Source organism: Geotrypetes seraphini, chromosome 7 (genome assembly GCF_902459505.1).
Source record: "Geotrypetes seraphini chromosome 7, aGeoSer1.1, whole genome shotgun sequence".
Taxonomy (NCBI): Eukaryota; Metazoa; Chordata; class Amphibia; order Gymnophiona; family Dermophiidae; genus Geotrypetes; species Geotrypetes seraphini.
The window spans coordinates 105244740-105265813 of NC_047090.1; the positions used below are offsets into that span (position 1 = coordinate 105244740).

Below are 21074 nucleotides of genomic sequence, written 5' to 3' on the forward strand. Positions count from 1 at the left end.
CTATCCTGATATAGTCTATGTTAAGGTGTTTATGCTTATAGCCCACTCAATTGGTGAGGAGCGATTTGCTCTTGGGGAATGGGAGTAGGATGGGTTTGTTTTTATTCTATAGTTTGGCTTGTTTGCTTGAGTTTTTTTCTGTGAGTCGGGGACTTATAGCCATGTACTGAAGAGTGACAGTATATTATTGGAAGAACCTTGTGTGTAATGTTGACTACTTTGCATTATATGCTTTCAATATGTTTTCTTTCTGATCTTATTGTATGTGCTATATTTTGGTTCAATATAAGTTTAAAAAGAAAAAAAATAAAAGGTCATAAAGTTGAAAGAATGCAAAATTCACAAGTGGTTCCAGACTTTTGCACACCACTATAGTTGTCATTTCACAAGAGATTAGAAAAAATATAAAAAAAAATTCCAAGGTCTAAATGATGACATTGGCTGCTGTTATACTAGAGCAGAGGTTCTCGACCAGTCCTCAGGATGCTTCAGTCTGGTTTTCAAGATATCCACAGTAAATATGTATAACATAAATCTGCATGCTCTGCCTCCATTGTATATGAATCTGTCCTATGCATATGCATTGTGGGTATCTCAAAAACCTGGGTGGCTTGATGTGTCCCAAGGACTGGATTAAGAACTCCTGTATAAGAGGAAAAAAATATTCTCATTCTAAGCAATAGAACAGCCAAAAGTTTCTTTGATTGCACCAAACTTCTGAATGAGGAGGAATGCAGGCAGTGCAGGCATAATAGAATATATCATTTTTCAGTGCAGAACAGGAATGAATGCTCTGAACTGTGTGAACTCATTTTGAATCAAGTACAGAAGCTATTTCCCTGCTCTAGTTGGCTTACAATTTAAGTTGTACCTGAGGCAACAAAGTGGAAGCACCTTCAGTGGGTGATGTGGGATTTGAATCCTGCTGTATTGCTAAGGAGACGAATATCAGAGAAAGGCATCAATAGGAAGTCTTGGCAATCACCTAACCTGCAAATCTACCTTACATTGAGAAGAAGTGGCATCAATAGAAAATCCTGGATTCTGTTTGCTAGGACTATTTACTTGACATACCTGCCCCTGCCAGTCTGACGTATTGATAAGAATAATGTTTTCAGGTAGGTGGTCATCAGAAATCAGGATGTGGTTTAGCTGGTCATACACAGTTTTCCTAGGTATCTAAAAATCCCAACAGAAATAGAAAAAAATGCTTTAGCAACTTAAGTCTTCCTAAAATCCAGGAAACCAATACAATAAAATGCAATAGTATTATCTAGAAGCTAGCTGGATCAAAGGTGATCTGATACTCAAGCTGTCTAGCCCTCAGTGGCCCATTTATGGGTCCAGCTGGACCCATAAGTCATTTTACATTGAATAAAATTGATATTGTTAGCTTTTCTATGGTGAGCTTTTATGACTTTGTACAGCAACTTGTGTTCCTTGAAAAGTGAGAAAATTTTATTTTTTATTTGCAAGTGTAGAAAATAAATTGTTTATATGAATCACCTGGTGTAATTACAGTGCCAGTAGTTCTACTAGTATTTAGCTGTGAATAAAGACATGTTGTACAAGTGAGTGATAATAGGGGTTGGTAATATATATTATAATATGTAATATGTTGTCTTTGTAATGTTATTATTGTATTTTCAGTTAATCATATAAGCACAGCAGCTATGTCAAAGCAGTCATGTCATCCGTAATGCATGTCAACAGCAAAGGCTTTGGACCTGATTCTTACAGATACTGATTCAGATGATGAAATGTACCAATTCGATGACAGCAGTAGATACTCTCACAGATGCGAGTACATCTTCCACTTCTACATCTACTGCAAATAGTATGCTGTTGTCCAAAGATAAGAAGATAACTTGGAGCAACTCACCAGTGTTATCATCCATTATAAAATGACAGAAAAAAGACTTAATACATGAAATAACAGGGCCTACTAAAACAGCTAAACCCTCGTCAACAACCTAAACTGTCTTGCTATTCTTTGATCATGAGATTATCAAACTGATAATCAACTTTACGAACAAATCTGCAAATGCACATCATCTGAAGTAGAGAGTTGCATGGGGACAGAAATCAAGCCCATCCCTGGTGGAATCAAACCCAGCCCCACAAGTTATTGAATCCGTCCCTGCCCAGCCCTATAAACCTCAGAAGTAGTTATTTCATTTAATTATGCTTCTGAATTAAAGGCTCTAGTAGAGACATATTTACAAATAAGCAAAGACAATTTATTAATTTGGAAATATTAATTGGGAGATACATACTTTGTAAACCGATCTCTGCCAGAGCCTCTAATATAAATATAAAATATAAATATTCCAGCTGATGAGGACCACCAAGCTATGTCAGCTGAGGACGTCCTCTGCAGGTGGCTGGGGGTCCCTTTTGTCAAGCTTGGCAGACAGCAGTAGTGTCCCTGAGTCACAGATGCTGGCACCTTAGTGGCTCAAGGATGCTGCCAGCGACTGCTGCACTTGGTGGAGGGAAGTTCTGGCTTTCTTGGAGATCTTCAGCTGGTGGAGCTTGGGGATCCCCACCAACCACAGCAAGGGTCAGCAAGTATGTCAGCACTGTAGAAATAAAACCAGAAATGCATTTTCTTTTCTTTTGAACACAATACAAAGACATCTGCTATATACATTTCCCAAAGCTATATTTTGGTTCAATTTCAGTCAATAAATTCCTTTTTTACCTTTGTTGTCTGGAGACTTATTTTTCCATCAAGTTGGTCCCAGTTTCTCTTTTTTCCACTTTCCTGTCTTCTGCAAATTCTTCTGTTGATGTTCATTGGTTCCTCCTACCATGGTCTAGCATTTTTCCCTCTCTTTTCTCTTCCTCCCATTGTACAGCATCTTTACTCCCTTCTGTCCTGGATCAATCTCCCTCTATCCCCCTCCCCACTCCTGTACAGCATTACTTCCTCTCTCTTCCACCCCACATGTGCAACATGTCTTCCTCTCTCACTATCCAACATCTTTCTCTCATTCCCTCCCTTGTTGCAAAGGGAGCTGGGAAAAAGAGAGGGATCCAGGGTGCATCTCTCCCATCCCCTCTGCTGCCACGTCCAACATTTTTCTCTCTCTCATCCCCTGGACCATGTGCAGCATCTTTCGTCTCTGTCCACCAACCCCATGCACAATATTTCTCCTTCTATCACCCCTCTCCAGCCACATCTGTCCCTCCATTCCCTCCACCACTATGTTCAACATTCCTACCTCTTGCATCCCTTTCAATCTGTCCCACTGTTCCCTCTCCACCACTATATCCAACATTTCTCCCTCTCATCTATCTCTTCCCTATGCATCTGTACCTTACTCCTTTCCCTCCCTATGACCAAAAATTCTTCTCTTTCTTCCGTTCCCCATGTACCCCATCTTTTCCCTCTCACTGACACATTCATGGCCAACAATTCTCCCTTTCTATTCCCTCCCCCACCTCCCTTTCTTTCCCTCCCTCCTTCCATCGTATGTCCCAAGTTCGTGCCCCCTTCCTCTCCCTTTTCTGTCTCAAGTTCATGCCTCTCCCTCCTTTTGTGTCCAAATGCACTCCATCCCTCTCTTCTGTGCCCAGGTTTGGGCACCTCCCATGTCCCAATTCGCTCCCTCCCAAGTTTATGCTCCCTCTCTCTCCCTTCCTTGGTCCAACACGCACACGTATGCCCGCATCTTCCCTCCTTTTCTGCCCCCCCCCTCCTGCAAGGCTGTACCAGAGCTGTTCAGGTCAGTTGCCTCCTTCCTACCTTCCAGCTGCCATGGGCCCAGCATGCTGCATGTGGCTGACCCAAAGCCTTCCCTCCATCAGCTCTACAGGTGACATGCTGAGAGTGCTGCACGCTGCTTTGTAGAAGAGCGAGTGCAGATGGAGGGCAGGAAAAGGAGGCACACCAAGGTATTCAAGCCCCTCGAGTTGCCATCAATCCCGTGGGAACCCTGTGATCACGAGGGGGGTCCCCACGGGATCAATGACTTGAGGGGGCATCCCTACAGGATCCCTGCAACAACAGGGGGAACCCCACAGGATCCCCGTGTGTTCCCAGCATCTCTGTTCCCATGTAGCTCTCTATTTTGAAGGCCAAAATCAAATATGGAATGAAGAATATGGTTGTCCAGAACATCATCACCTGGCAGCCTGGCATAGGAAAGCCTAGTCGTGCTGCACAAAAGAGTCTTAAGCCGTCTTGGGGGGGTGGGTTAGGGACCCATGGAGAGGAGGACCCATGCCCATAAGCCCCTGTAAAAACTGCATTGATATTGAAACATGTGCACTCCCCTATACATCCCCCAAACCCTTTTGTACTGGCATATAGGTGACTCCTGCAGCCATGAGGGCTATTGGGGTGGTAGATAAGTTGGTCTAAGGGATTCTGGAGGTGATTTGGGGGGGGGCTCACCATGACCTATAAGGGAGATGTAGTGAGATGATGACATGGCACCCTTTTTGTGAAGTTCACAGCAGTGCCCTTTAAGGTACCCCACTATTTAGGTGCCATGTCTAGGTGTTCAGTCCATCACTTTGCAGACAGGGCTTATTCTAGGCGTTTTTGACTTGGACGAAAAGTTGGATGAAAATGTGGTATAAAGATGGACAATTTAGCGACATGGACGATTAGATCGGCAGGACGTATACTTAGACAATTTTCAAAACGAAAAAATATTTGGACATATTATTCGAAAATGTGTCCTAAGCTGGTTTTTTTTTTTTTTCATTTTGGGCAACTTAGATGAAAACGGACAGACGTTCCTCTCAATTATGCCCCTCCACAGATATATATATACACATACACATATATATATATATATATACTAGTATTATAGCCCGTTACATTAATGGGTTCTAGAATATATGTGTGTGTCTCTCTATTTCTTTCTCTCTCTCTCCTTAGCCGCTTTCTTTCTTTCTGTCTTTCTTTTTCGTTGGCTGTCCATCACCACCCCTTGCCTGCTCCCCCTGTCCATTCTCCCTTCCTTTTACCTCCCCTGTGTCCACCACCACCCCTTCACTGCTCTCATTAAGCTGCAGCAGCCCTTCTCCCTTTGTTTTACCTCCCCTCTGTCCAGCAGCACCTCTTTCCTTCTCCCCCTGTCCAGCAGTAGGCGTCACTTCTTTTTCTCCCCCCTCCTCCTTCTTATCCCTATGATACACTTACCTTGCTCTGCCCCTGATCAGAGGTTCCCGACAGCCACCCAGTTGCACCCATTGGAAAAGTTCCCTCTGCCGCATCCCGCACCCCTCCTGACACGACTCCAGCAGTCTTTCTTTCTGTCTGTCTCTGTCCCTGGCCCCCTTTGTCTGTCTGTCTTTCTGTGTATCTCCCTGCCCCTGTGTCTTTCTTCTTTTCTTTCTGTCTCCCTTCCTCCCTCTGTCTGTCTGTCAGAAGCAGCATTCCCTCCCCCTCCATTTCCCTCCCCCCATACCAGTTCCCTATGCGCCTGCCCCTGTGTCTTCTTTTCTTTCTGTCTCCCTTCCTCCCGTTGTCTGTCTGTCCAAAGCAGCATTCCCTCCCCCTCCATTTCCCTCCCCCACACCAGTTCCCTGTACACCTGCCCCTGTGTCTTTCTGTCTCCCTTCCTCCCTCTGTCTGTCTGTCCAAAGCAGCATCCCCTCCCCCTCCATTTCCCTCCCCCCACACCAGTTCCCTGTGCACCTGCCCCTGTGTCTTTCTTCTTTTCTTTCTGTCTCCCTTCCTCCCTCTGTCTGTCCAAAGCAGCATTCCCTCCCCCTTCTATTTCCCTTCCCCCACACCAGTTCCCTGTGCACCTGCCCCTGTGTCTTTCTTCTTTTCTTTCTGTCTCCCTTCCTCCCTCTGTCTGTCTGTCCAAAGCAGCATCCCCTCCCCCTCCATTTCCCCCCCCCACACCAGTTCCCTGTTCACCTGCCCCTGTGTCTTTCTTCCTGTCTCCCTTCCTCCCTCTGTCTGTCCAAAGCAGCATTCCCTCCCCCTCCATTTCCCTCCCCCACCAGTTCCCTCTGCACCTGCCCCTGTGTCTTTCTTTTCTTTCTGTCTCCCTTCCTCCCTCTGTCTGTCTGTCTGAAGCAGCATACCCTCCCCCTCCATTTCCCTCCCCCCACACCAGTTCCCTGTGCACCTGCCCCTGTGTCTTCTTTTCTTTCTGTCTCCCTTCCTCCCGTTGTCTGTCTGTCCAAAGCAGCATTCCCACCCCCTCCATTTCCCTCCCCCCACACCAGTTCCCTGTGCACCTGCCCGTGTCTTTCTTCTTTTCCTTCTGTCTCCCTTCCTCCCTCTGTCTATCCAAAGCAGCATTCCCTCCCCCTCCATTTCCCTCCCCCCACACCAGTTCCCTGTGCACCTGCCCCTGTGTCTTTCTTTTCTTTCTGTCTCCCTTCCTCCCTCTGTCTGTCTGTCCGAAGCAGCATTCCCTCCCCCTCCATTTCCCTCCCCCCACACCAGTTCCCTGTACACCTGCCCCTGTGTCTTTCTGTCTCCCTTCCTCCCTCTGTCTGTCTGTCCAAAGCAGCATTCCCTCCCCCTCCATTTCCCTCCCCCCACACCAGTTCCCTGTGCACCTGCCCGTGTCTTTCTTCTTCTCTTTCTGTCTCCCTTCCTCCCGTTGTCTGTCTGTCCAAAGCAGCATTCCCACCCCCTCCATTTCCCTCCCCCCACACCAGTTCCCTGTACACCTGCCCCTGTGTCTTTCTGTCTCCCTTCCTCCTTCTGTCTGTCTGTCCAAAGCAGCATCCCCTCCCCCTCCATTTCCCTTCCCCCACACCAGTTCCCTGTGCACCTGCCCGTGTCTTTCTTCCTGTCTCCCTTCCTCCCTCTGTCTGTCCAAAGCAGCATTCCCTCCCCCTCCATTTCCCTCCCCCCACACCAGTTACCTGTGCACCTGCCCCTGTGTCTTTCTTTTCTTTCTGTCTCCCTTCCTCCCTCTGTCTGTCCGAAGCAGCATTCCCTCCCCCTCCATTTCCCTCCCCCACACCAGTTCCCTGTGCACCTGCCCCTGTATCTTCTTCTCTTTCTGTCTCCCTTCCTCCCGTTGTCTGTCTGTCCAAAGCAGCATTCCCTCCCCCTCCATTTCCCTCCCCCCACACCAGTTCCCTGTACACCTGCCCCTGTATCTTTCTGTCTCCCTTCCTCCCTCTGTCTGTCTGTCCAAAGCAGCATTCCCTCCCCCTCCATTTCCCTTCCCCCACACCAGTTCCCTGTGCACCTGCCCGTGTCTTTCTTCTTTTCTTTCTGTCTCCCTTCCTCCCTCTGTCTGTCCAAAGCAGCATTCCCTCCCCCTTCCATTTCCCTTCCCCCACACCAGTTCCCTGTGCACCTGTCACTGTGTCTTTCTTCTTTTCTTTCTGTCTCCCTTCCTCCCTCTGTCTGTCTGTCCAAAGCAGCATCCCCTCCCCCTCCATTTCCCTCTCCCCACACCAGTTCCCTGTTCACCTGCCCCTGTCTTTCTTCCTGTCTCCCTTCCTCCCTCTGTCTGTCCAAAGCAGCATTCCCTTCCCCTCCATTTCCCTCCCCCCACACCAGTTCCCTGTGCACCTGCCCCTGTGTCTTTCTTCTTTTCTTTCTGTCTCCCTTCCTCCCTCTGTCTGTCCAAAGCAGCATTTCCTCCCCCTTCCATTTCCCTCCCCCCACACCAGTTCCCTGTGCAGCAGCATTAGCGTTTCCTCTACCCCCCTTTCCCTTCCTGCGGTCCCGAGTCCTTTGCCGCCCCCCCTTCCCTTCCCGCAGGCCCGACTACACATGGCGATTCAAGCAGTGTGTGCAGCAGTCTTCACACGCTGCTTCGGGTCCTTCTACTGCCCTGATTTCCTCTGGCATGTCCCTGATGACATCATCAGAGACGCGGCAGAGCAAATCAGGGCAGTAGAAGGGCCCGAAGCAGCGTGTGAAGACTGCTGCACACGCTGCTTAAATCGCCAGTCGGGCCCGCGGAAGGGAAGGGGGTTGGCAGCAAATGACTCTGGTCCCGGGCAGTGGAAAGTTGCTGGGCTCCTCGGTGGGGGCGCTGAGCGGTCGCGATCCCTCTCCTCCCAGACTCCCCCCCACCCCCCCGCTGGAGGAACGGATATCGGCGGTTACAGCCGCTGGCTTCGGCGCCTTCTATCCACTGCGGCCAACCCTAGTGGAAACAGGAAGTAGTCAGAGAGGGCGGGCCGCAGTGGACAGAAGACAGCAAAGCCGGCTTTAGCGCGGTGCAGCGCTTTTCTCTTCATTTAAAAGCGGGTGAGCCGGCGAGGAGGAGGAGGTGGTGGTTTTGGTAGTGAGTGAGTGAGGGCGGGAGGGAGGGGGGAGTCGCCGGCTGTGCTGTGCTTTCCCGATCTGGCCGCCGCATACGCACTCTGACCACGGACGTACGGATCACAGATCAGGGATTACAGATCACGCAGGTCTGAGTGCGCATGCGCGGCTAGCGTTTTATTATATAGGATATATATATGTGTGTATATATAAATTGCTTGGTTATTATATATATAATATCCAAACAATTTATATCAAACTTATCACTGAAAACCTCACTTTCTTAAATCTCATTTTTCATTGCTTTACCTATGCACACGTTATTGTGGAAGCTGATTACACAGAATTACAAATGTTGAGATCAGCGAGTGAAGTTTCCAAGTTTATTAAATAGTTTGATTTATCGCCTATTCAAAATTCTAGGCGATGTACAAATAGTTCAAAAATTTAGATAACATATATACACATGGGAAAAGGCTCAGTGGAATATGTACACTGTTAAATATATACCTTCATCACACAGTTGTGAGGTGCATTGGGATAGACAATGATCTTGCAGGTTAAATATGTTTATATGTACTGAAAGCTTCTACACTGCTACTAATCACTGGGGAGTCAATTCAGAGTGGTTTACATGAGCTTCTGTAATGTTTTTAGAATACATAAAGCTTTTGTAAAGGTGATAAAATTCAGAGTTAGCGTTTTTTGAGATGGTTTTCAATATAAACATATTTATATGTACATATTTATACCATAGTCAATCATCCTACGTATATACACACAAAACTAGTATCATGTACTATTTTCATACTAAATCCTACTTATTTGTACACATAATACTGTATCATGTTCAATGTTGTATTCCTAATGGGGCCTAGCCAGCTATCTCCTCTATGTCTATGGTCTTTATTCATTTCTTGAACATTCCAGTGTTCTTTTCTAGTTGCTCAAGGGCAAGGAGTACCCTATCTCACCTGCAGGTGATTCCTGGTGTCCGGAGAGCGTTCATTATCAAGGCTATTTGCTCTTTCATTCTGTGGCCTCACTGGTTGTCTCTCCTTCAATGATGTACTCCTACCCCGACGACCTGCTTGTTTTCCTTCTGTCCTGTAAACCCAAATATCCATTCTGTTTATATGACATGGAGAAAATAAAACTACTCAAATCAATGTGTTTTCTTCTAGTGCTAACCTCCTATTGCCTATTCCTTGCATTCAAGTTTCAAGTTTATTATGAAATTTGCTTTATCGCCTATTCAAAATTCTAAGCGATGTACAATTAATAAAAAATTAGAGTTGGAGGAAACAGACATAACTAACAAAAACTAATTTGACTAAACATATTAAAATTCAGCATATGCATACAAAGTCAAACATAAGGAGAGTTAGAGAAGAAATACAATTTGGTTATAAAAAAAACAATTAAGGTAAAAAAAACATTGGGAAAGGAAAGAGACAAATCATTAAAAAATTGTGGATAAGTTAAAGGCATAAGCAATTCATTTAATCCTTGAATGCATCTTTAAAAAGAAAACCCTTAAGTTTGCTCTTAAATTTTTCCCAAACCCTTTCTTCTCTTAAATAGATTGGAAGGGCATTCCAAGTTTGAGGGGGCCGTAACTGAGAAGATAGATTGCCGCCGTATATTAATAAATTTTAAAGAAAGGGACACTGCACATATAGTAGCAGTATAGTTCCCGTAAATATGTCATTGTTTTACATTTGAATCTCTAGTTTGTTACAGGGTTATTTTGTACACAATGATTTAATCATAGCACATACCATCTTCTATAAGAATAGCATCCATTTCTCGCAGTTATAGAATTCAGAGCATTATATGGCACTAAACAGTCAACTAATACATGTCATCTCAAGTCAATAAAGTGGGATAAGATGCTATTTAATCAGCATGTCAAGACTATGAGATCAAAGTATTTCAGTTAGCAGGATTGAGGAATTTCACAGCTTCTAGAAAATCATAACACTTATGCAGAAAGTCCTTAACAGCAAATAGTTAATATTCATCTTGTACTTAAGTTTATTTATTGAACAATTTAAGTACTTGACCTCCCACTTCAGAGGTTTGCAGTATGCATCTCTGGAATAATAACAGCTTATTTTTAAAGACCTAAGTAAATACATTTATATGCCAGCTTCTTAGGAAACCCATTCACCCTGATAATCTCTCTCTTTAAACAACAGTTAAATGCTGACCCCCAACAAAAATATCAAAAATCAACTTATAAAATTATTTAAAGTGTAATAGAAGTGTATGCACAGAGACCCAGGGAACAAATGAGACAAAGTCTCGTTGCCTATACTTCCAATTTTTGTACAAAAAAGTGCAGTCCACATAGAGAATGTTTTGTTCAAATAACATCTCAAAATTAGATATTCTGGGTCCTGACATGTTTTGAACTTTGCTTCAGGGAACCCAACAACCTCACATTCAAAAAGAGGTCCCTGCAAGCAAAACACACGTACAAGATTAACCACTCTTCTCAACAATAAACACAATCCTCAAATAATATACAAAGTAATTTCAGGCAGCGAGCTGGAGGATAACTGTAATGCTATTCACTCCAATCTTCTTTTGCCATCTTCAACTAACAAAAAACAACGCAGTGTAAAATATATGCCGATGTTAATTTAAAAATGTGATGACATCATAAAACAGCAACCAATGAGTGACCACCTGTCAAATTTGAAGAAGCCGGGGTGTAATCAAATACTGGAATCAAGGGCTTGCTGCTGCTTACCTCAGAAATGCTCTCCACACAATTTCCTAGTTAAGTCCCTGTAGTCTCGTTGTTTGCAGATGGTAGATCCAGTGCCATTCTCTCCGACACAATAATGAAACTAAATTCTCTCCTCATGTCAAACAAGGAGCTTCAAATACAGAAAAAAATGCAAGTCTGTTCAACCCAATGTTGAACTAGGGGAACATCAGCAGAAAGAGTCCTTAACCTGCTGAAATGTTCAATAATTCTTGTTCTTAACAACCAGACCATTTGCCCAATGTATCAAAGTGAAAAGGGGCATTATGTACTCAACTCCTGTAAATCATAGAAACATGATGGCAGATAAAGGCCAAATGGTCCATCCAGTCAGCCCAGCTGCAGTAACCATTATCTCGTCCTCTCTAAGAAATCCCACATGCCTATCCCACGCTTTCTTGAATTCGGACACAGTCATCGTCTCCACCACCTCTTCCAGGAAACTGTTCCATGTATCTACCACCCTTTCTACAAAAATGTATTTCCTTAGATTACTCCAGAGCCTATCATCTCTTAACTTCATCCTATTCCCTCTCATTCCAGAGCTTCCTTTCAAATGAAAGAGACTCGACTCATGCACATTTACGCCATATAAATCTTTAAATATTTCTATCATAGCTCCCTTCTCCTGCCTTTCCTTCAAAGTATACATATGATGAAGACCATGTACTATTTTAGTAGCTTTCCTCTGGACCAACTCCATCCTTTTATATCTTTTTGAAGATGCGGACATTTCACAGTAGTGCCTTCTGCCAACATGATCCCCTTTCTGAGAAGTGGTCCTGTCTTCTTCTGATGATTCACTAGAGGTGTGAATATAGGTGGGCTGTTTCATGTTCAGTGCTCCTCTGGTTTTAACCATCCAAGGATATAAGAAACCTTTCACATAATCCATTTCATAAGAACATAAGAGCTGTCATACTGGGACAGAATGCAAGTCCATCAAGCCCAGTATCCTGTTTCCAACAGTAGCCAACCCAGGTCACAAGAACCTGGCAAGATCCCAAAGAGTAATTCATATTTTATACTGCTTATCATAATAATAAGCAATGGATTTCCCCAAGTCCATCTTTAATAATGGCTTATGAACTTCTCTTTTAAGAAGTTATTCAAACCTTTTTTAAACCCGTTTAATTATATGTTGATGAAGAAATATGTTCTCCTGTTTAAGTCTACAATTTAGTAGCTTCAATACATGCCCTCTAGTCCTAATATTTTTGGAAAGAGTAAACAAGCAATTCAAGTCTAACTGTTCCACTCCACTCAGTATATTATAGATATCTCTCTTGAGTCATCTTTCTCAAGGATGAAGAGCCCTAGCCACTTTAGACTTTCTTCATAGGGAAGTTATCCATCCCTTTTACCATTTTGATCACACTTCTCTGTAGCTTTTCTAATTCCATTATATCTTTTTTTTTGAGATGTGGTGACCAGAATTGTATATACTATAGTATTTGTGGTGTGTGATACAAAAGCATTATAACATTTTCATCTTTGTTCTCCATTCCTTTACTGATATTTCCTAACTTTTTATTTACTGAATGACACGAGGACAAATCTCTTCTCAATTTCTTGATTTTAATATTAATAATAATAATTTTATTCTTATATACTGCCATACCGAAAAAGTTCTAGGCGGTTCACAACAAGGTAAGCTAATACATGGGATACAAATAAAATACAAATTAAATAATGGACTTAGAAACAGATAAAGACAGAAAGCATTTACAATATAATGCAGAAAATACCAGCATGGCAGGGAAAGAAGTAATACAGAGAACAGATAAAATACATCAAGTTGAATATAAGTTGAATTTTAGTTTTTCTTAAATCCAATCTGATCTCATCCTATTTCTTATCAAAATTTTCCAGTTGAGAACAAAATGCATCATTCGTTGTACTAGATTGTAAAGATGTAAACTGAATTTGATAATCTACTTTGTATTGATCCAATTCAACTTTGGTAGTTTCAGTGATCAGCAGTATTAAATCCAATGAGCATTTGTTGAGGAAAGCATTCCATTGTCAATGAAGGAAGAATTGTCTAAAAATAATCTTGGCTTAGTTTTCAAATGTAAGCCCCTTGAAATTCGCTTAGGATGGCAATATTCAGCCAGTGTAGCAGCATGTAATTTTGCCCTCACATTACATTTCTGTAAAAGCTCCAATTGCTCCCAATCAATAGGTGCCCCTCTCCTCTTCAGATGGAAAAAAAAAGGTAGAAAGATACCAATAACTCATCAGCCTGCTGTTCATTGTAAGAAAGAATGGTATCCCACACATGCGCTGTCATCATGAACCATTCCCCCAGTAATAGTTGCCAATGAATCACCAATGCACCAAAGGGAAAACACTTAATACAAAAAATGACAGAGAGGAATAAGGTAGCCCCCTACTGTCTGCAAACAGTGAGACTGCAGGGTCTTAACCAGAAAATAGAGTGGAGAATATTTCTGGGGAAAGCAGTAGCAAGCCTTTGAGTCCAGCATTTAATTACAACCCAGCTCCTTCAAATTTGACAGGTGATCACTCATTGATTGCTGTTTATGATGTCATCACAATTTTTGAGGAACATCGGAATATATTTTAGACCATGTTTTTTTGGCGGTTGAAGATGGCAGAAGAATATTGGAGTGGATAGCATTATAGGTACCCTCCAGTTTGCTGCCTGAAATTACTTTGAAATTGTTCTTTTGTACATATTTGAGGGTTGTGTTTATTGTTGAGCAGAGTGATTAATGTACATGTGTTTTGTGTACATTAGTGTACATGTGTTTTGCTTACAGGGACCTCTTTTTGAATGTGTGTTGTTGAGCAACCTGACTTACTTAATAAGAATAGTTTGATTCTATAGCTGATTTGTAAAAGCCTTTAGAGCAGTGGTTCTCAACCCTCTCCTGGGGACCCCCCAGCCAATCAGGTTTTCAAGATACCCCTAATGAATATGCATGAGAGAGATTTGAATACTTGGCACGTCCATTATATGCAAATCTCTCTCATGCATATTCATTAGGGATATCTTGAAAACCCAACTGGCTGGGAGGTCCCCAGGACAGGGTTGAGAACCACTGCTTTGGAGCATTCCATATGGCCAGAGGCTCTATGAGATTGATTTGATGAGATCTCTCTTGAGCTGACCACTTACTGTGGAGTACATCTACCTTAGCTCCCCAACCCAGATTGGATGCATCTGTCAACAGTCTTGTGGGGGTGAGGAGTTTAGAATAGAAGTCCCTTGGTCAAATTGTTGCGAATCAGCCAAGACTATTATAAGGGAAGGAGGTACAATAATGACAACCGCTAGGTTCCCCCAGGCTTGGGACTATTAGGCTTTTTAAGAGGATCTCAATTTATATTTACCACAGTAGGCATGTCTCAGCAGATAGTCTGGATGCATCATCTTGGTCGCTCTTCTTTGAACCTTTTCTAGTGTCGCAATATCTTTCTTGAGCAACCAAGATGATAAAGTTGATAGAACTCCTCTCATATGAGGAAAGACTAAAAACGTTAGGGCTCTTTAGCTTGGAAAAGAGATGGCTGAGGGAAGATATGATTGAAGTCTAAAAAATCCTGAGTGGAGTAAAACGGGTACAAGTAGATCAATTTTTCACTCCGTCAAAAATTACAAAGATTAGGGGGCACTCGAAGTTACAGGGAAATACTTTTAAAACCAATAGGAGGAAATTTTTTTCTCTCAAAAAAATAGTTAAGCTCTGAAACGCATTGCCAGAGGTTGTGGCAAGAGTGGATAGCATAGCTTGTTTTAAGAAAGGTTTGGACAATTTCCTGGAGGAAAAGTCCATAGTCTGCTATTGAGAAAGACATGGGGGAAGCCACTGCTTTCCCTGGATCGGTAGCATGGAATGTTGCTACTTCTTGGATTTTGGCAGGTAGTAGGGACCTGGATTGGCCACTGTGAGAACGGGCTACTGGGCTTGATGGACCATTGGTCTGACCCAGTAAGATTATTCTTATGTTATGACCAGAATTGAAAGCAATATTCCAGATGAGGTCACACCATGGAGCGATACAGAGGCATTATAACATTCTTAGTCTTGTTAACCAAACCTTTTAAAATATTTCCTAGCATCTTGTTTGCTTTTTTGGTCGCCATCACACAATGGGCAGAAGGTTTCATCGTATTGTATACAATAACACCCAGATCCTTTTCTTGGGCGCTAACCCCCAAGATGGATCCTAGTATCTGGTAACTATGATTTGGGTTACTCTTCCCAATGTACATCACTTTGCATTTGTCCACATTAAATTTCACCTGCCGCTTGGATGTCCATTCTTCCAATTTCCTAAAGTCTGCCTACAAGTTTTCACAATCTGCATGCTTTTTAACAACTTTGAACAGTTTACTGTTATCTGCAAATTTAATCACCTCACTTGTCGTTCCAATTTCCAGATCATTTATAAATAAATTAAATAGCATTGGTCCCAGTACAGATCCCTGTGGCATTCCACTGTTTACTTTCCTCCACTGAGAAAAATGGTTACTGCGGATGAGCAGACTAGATGGGCCATTTGGCCTTTAACTGCCATCATATTTCTATGTTTTCTCTCCTATAACCAATTCCTAATTCACAACTGAACTTTGCCACCTATCCCATGACTCTTTAATTTTCTCAGGAGCCTCTCATGAGGAACTTTGTCAAAAGCTTTCTGAAAATCTAGAGACACTCCATCAACCGGCTCACCTTTATCCACATGTTTATTCACACCTTCAAAGAAGTCAGGCAAATTGGTGAGGCAAGATCTCCCTCAGCTGAACCCATGCTAATTCTGTCTCTTTAAATCATTTTTGTCTATGTGTTCCACACTTTTATTTTTTATAATTATTTCTACCAGTTTGCCTGGCACTTAAGTAAGGCTTATTTGTTTAATTTCCTGGATCTCCCCTGGAACCCTTTTTAAAAATCAGCATAACATTGGCCACCCTCCAATCTTCAGGTACTACAGACGATTTTAGTGACAGGTTACAGATCACTAACAGCATGTCAGCAATTTCATGTTTGAGTTCTTTTAGCACCCTGGGATGTATACGAACTGGTTCAGGTGATTTATCACTTTTTAATTTGTCAATTTGGCTTAGTACATCTTCAAGATTCACCGAGATTTCTTTCAGTTTCTCTACATCATCACCCTTGAAAACTATTTCTGGTTCAGGTAGATATCTTACATCCTCTTCCGTAAAGACTGCAGGAAAGAATTCATTCAGTCTCACCGCTATGGCTTTTTCCTCCCTTTTGCTCCTTGATCATCCAATGGTCCCACAGATTCCCTCACAGGTTTTCTGTTTCTGATGTACCTAAAAAAATTGTTATGAGTTTTTGCCTGTTTTGAAAAAGTTTCTCTTCATATTCTTTCTTAGTTTTCTTTATCAATGCAAATCCTTTTTCCATTCTTTAAAGGAGGTTTTTATTTGGTTCTAATATCCTTTTTCATTATGGCAATCAAGTTCAGCAACAACTGTTTTGCTCAAGAACTAACATTAGAACATCAACAGTGGTATAAATTAATTTCTAAATTTTTGAATAAAAAGCCAAAAAATAGTCTTAGAGACATTTGGAGCATAGAGATAAAAAAGTATATTTCTGTATCTCGTTGGCCACGAATTTGATCTTGGAAGTTGAAGTGTACAAGGTCAGCATCTATGAGACAAGCTTGGTTATTTTTATTGTATAGGATTTTTTGGACCCCAGTTCATTTACAAAAGTTAGGTAATTCCAGGTCTAATAGATGTTGGCATTGTCATAATGATATAAGGACTTTGGATCATCTGTTATATTATTGTCCTTTGATACTTAATTTCTGGAAATCAATTTGGAGACAAATTAATCTTATTCTCGATTCAGCAATTCCCCTAACATATGAAGCCATAATCTATGGTACGCTTTTACATGTCAAGCCTTCTTTGGATAAATATAAAAGTCAACTTTTTATGATAATGACGGGAATAGCTATCCAATTGATTACACATAATTAGAAGAGGTATGACAGACTAAATTACACGTTTTGTTGGACAAATGTTTGTATCACAAATAAATATGAAAAAATGAATGCAGTGTTTGGGGTTTAGCAGTACATTTAATAGAGTGTGGAGTCCATTGACTATATTTGTGACATCATAATAATTGTATGTATGTATTTATTTATTTATTTATTGAGGTTGGTAGAATTCCTTACACATCCAGGAGAGGGAGGGGGGATGGAAAGATATTTTGTTTATTAAAATACTTAAATATAATATTACTAGTATTTTAGCCCGTTACATTAACGGATGCTAGAATATATGTCTGTGTGTCTTTATTTCTGTCTCTCTCTCCCTCCCGCTGTCTGTCTCTCTCCCTGGCCCCCTTTGTCTGTCTGTCTTTCTGTGTCTTTCCCTGCCCCTGTGTCTTTCTTCTTTTCTTTCTATCTATCCGTCTCTCTCCCGGCCTCCTATGCAGCACCATTTCTCTCCCACCACTTCCCTGTGCAGCAGCCACAGCAGCATTCCCTCCCCCTCCATTTCCCTCCCCCCACACCACTTCCCTGTGCAGCAGCAGCGTTTCCCCTACCCCCCCCCCCCTTCCCTTCCCGTGGTCTGGCCGGCTCCCTTAGTACCTTACTGCCCCCCCTCTTCCCTTCCCGCGGTCCCGACAAACCTTCTGATTCCAGCAGTGTAATATAATGTAATGTAATTTATTTCTTATATACCGCTACATCCGTTAGGTTCTAAGCGGTTTGAAGAAAATATACATTAAGATTATAAATGAGAAGTAAGAAGGTACTTTAAAAAAATTCCCTTACTGTCCCGAAGGCTCACAATCTAACTAAAGTACCTGGAAATTAATAAAGAAGAGAAAATAAAGATGGTTGAAAAAAGAAAAATTCTATGTGAATTTATAGGATGGAAATTAAACTGACAGTGAAGAACTGTATGAAAAATACATATGGAATTCAGTTAGAGAGGGTAGGTTATAATCTATTTATGGTATTTGTTTAATTGGAAGGTGTTAAGGTGGGTAATTTGTGGGAAGGTTATCTGAAGGTAGGTGAATCTTCTGGAGGTAAAAGAGGAGGGGTTAAGATATTTGGATGAATTTTTTGAAAAGCAGGGTTTTGATTTCTTTTCTGAATGTTTTGAAGTTGTCTGATATTGTCATAAGATTGGAGATGGAATGGTTGATTTTTGCTGCTTGTGTTGCTAGAAGGTTGTCAAACATTTTCTTGCGTTGTGTGCCTTTGAGTGGGGGGAAGGCGAAAGGGTTCGAGGTTCTTCTGTGTCTTGAGGTGGAGATTTGGTTTAAGCGGTTATTTAGATAGGAGGGGGAAGAGCCGTGTAATGCTTTGAATATCAGGCAGTAGAATTTGAATTGGATTCGTGCTTGTATGGGTAGCCAGTGAGAGTCTAAGAAGGCAGTTGTTATGTGATCATATTTTTTGAGTGAGTAGATCAATCTGAGGGCGGTGTTTTGTATGGTCTGGAGTTGTTTTATCATAGTGGCTGGACAAGGAAGATATAGGGAGTTGCAATAATCCAGCAGACCTAAGACTAGGGATTGGACGATTAGAAGTAGAAGGCAGTAGAAGGTCCCGAAGCAGCGTGTGTAAAGTGCTGCAGACGCTGTTTGAATCGGAAGGTTTCTGGACCCGCAGCCCTTGCCGGACCCGAAGCGAGCTCTGGGAGTTTTTGGTTTTTTTACGCGGGCCCAGCTGGAGCAGGAGGAGAAGCTGGGAGGCAGGAATTAAAGTCCGTTCCGGCCCTCGCTGACGTCGCCCTGGCCAGTTCACATCCTTCAGACAGCAAGAGCCGCCGCGGCCAACAGGCTCCGCGCTGCCATGCACATGCACACTCCTACCTGCAGGTCCCTACAGAGCATGGAAAACAGGAGCACGCAGGTGGGAGTGCGCATGCGTGCTTAGGGCTTTATTATATTAGATAATTACATAATTTGTCTTATTGTAATAATTTGGTAAGGGGGAAGAAAATGATTGTTCTAAGTATAAATTGTATGTTTAATAATGTGTTTTATGAAATATTTATGTTCAGATAATTGTATTGCATTGTCAAAGTTTAAATTCAATAAAGATTTATTAAAAAAAAAAAAAAAGAACATCAACTGCAAACAGCCAACAAAGACCACCAAGTAGCACAGAAACTACTGCTGCAGTAAAAAGTAATATATATACAGTATACTTCCCCTTGGAGAAGCAGAAACAGACTGAAACAGTAGGCAGGCACAGGAAAGACAGGGAGGATGTTTAGAATGTCCCACCTATCTACTGGAAAAGAGCTTACCAGGGTAAGTACATAAAGCACAGTTACTTAACATAACAGGTGTTATCCTGGGACAGCAGGCAGATATTCTCACTAATGGGTGACGTCAACCACAGAGCCCCGATGCGGACAGCTTCACAAGCAGACCTACTTGAAGAACTTTTAGAAAGTTTGCGACTGCTGCACCGCGCATGCACAAGTACCTTCCCGCACGACGTAGGGCGCATGTCTCCTCAGCATCTCCTCAGTTCAGATAGCTAGCTAAGAATCCAACCAGAGGAGGTGGGTGGGTTGTGAGAATATCTGCCTGCTACCTTGGATAACACCTGTTATGGTAAGTAACTGTGCTTTATTTCAGGACAAGCAGGCAGCATATTCTCACATATGGGTGACCTCCAAGCTAACCAGAATGGGATGGTGGGAATGTTGGCGATTCAAGAGAATAAATTTTGTAATACTGCCTGGCCAAATTGGCCATCCCGTCTGGACCACGAATCCAGACAATAATGAGAGGTGAATGTATGAACCGAGGACCAAGTGGCAGCTTTACAGATTTCTTCAATAGGAGTAGATCTAAGGAAAGCTACAGACGCCACCATGGCTCTAACTTTGTGGGCTGTGACTCGACCCTCTAGATGCAGTCCAGCCTGAGTATAGCAAAATGAGATGCAAGCAGCCAACCAGTTGGAGATTGTTCTCTTAGAAACTGGATGCCCCAACTTATTTGGATCAAAGGAGACAAAAAGTTGAGGAGAAGATCTATGCGGCTTAGTCCTTTGTAAGTAGAAGACCAAAGCACGCTTGCAGTCCAGAGTATGAAGAGCTCCAGAGTGAGAATGAGACTTTGGAAAGAACACTAGAAGTACAATAGATTGATTTAGATGAAAATCTGTCTTAGGTAAGAATTTAGGATGAAAAATTGTACAAGGTGAATCCGCTACTAAAGCTTGTAGCTCGCTGACTCTGCGAGCAGATGTAAGAGAAATAAGGAAGACCACTTTCCAAGTGAAATATTTGAGGTGAGCTGAAGACATTGATTCAGTGGAGGCTTCATCAATGTAGCAAGAACCGAAATTGAGACCCCAAGCTATTGGAGGTGGTTTGAGAGGTGGCTTGACATTGAAAAGTCCTTTCATAAATCTGGAAACCACAGGATGAGTAGAAAGAGGATTCCCCTCTAGTGGCTGATGAAAAGCAGCAATCGCACTGAGATGGATTCTAATGGATATTGATTTGAGGCCGGATTGAGATAAATGAAACAGCTAATCCAGAACTGAAGACAAGGAGGTAGACTGAGGCTCCTTGTGATGAAGGTTGCACCACGCAGAAAACCTAGTCCATTTTGGTTGTAACATTGTCTGGTGGAAGGTTTTCTGCAAGCCTCTAATATGTCTGTTACAGATTGAGAAAACTGTAGGTTGGAAGTTACGTTGAGAGGTACCAAGCTGTCAGATGTAGAGATTGCAGGTTGGGATGAAAAAGAGAACTCTGACTCTGTGTAAGCAGAGACGGAAAAACTGGTAGAAGTAGTGGCTCCCTGCTGCTGAGTTGAAGTAGAAGGGAGAACCAAGGTTGACTGGGCCACCGAGGAGCTATCAGAATCATAGTGGCGTGCTCTTGTTTGAGTTTGACAAGTGTCCTGAGAATTAGAGGAAATGGAGGAAATGCATATAGAAATTTGTTCGTCCATTCCAGGAGAAAGGCATCTGCCTCCAGCAGGTGAGGAAAGTAGATCCTGGAGCAAAACTGGGGCAGTTTGTAATTGTGGGGAGATGCAAACAGGTCTTTCTGAGGAGTCCCCCCACTGAGAAAAAATG

The 21074-nt window shown here is 42.6% G+C and overlaps 1 protein-coding gene across 3 annotated transcripts in view; it reads right to left on the bottom strand.

Moving 5' to 3' along the window:
* PACS2 (phosphofurin acidic cluster sorting protein 2) overlaps positions 1 to 21074 on the bottom strand; it is a 474262-nt gene that overhangs the window by 145389 nt on the left and 307799 nt on the right. For all 3 annotated transcript variants that reach the window (XM_033952202.1, XM_033952201.1, XM_033952200.1), the window contains 2 exons: positions 9187 to 9319; positions 1075 to 1179 (listed from right to left, as the gene is read on the bottom strand). In XM_033952202.1, the coding sequence (XP_033808093.1) occupies positions 1075 to 1179; positions 9187 to 9319 (238 nt within the window). The remainder of the gene's footprint in view (positions 1 to 1074; positions 1180 to 9186; positions 9320 to 21074) is intronic.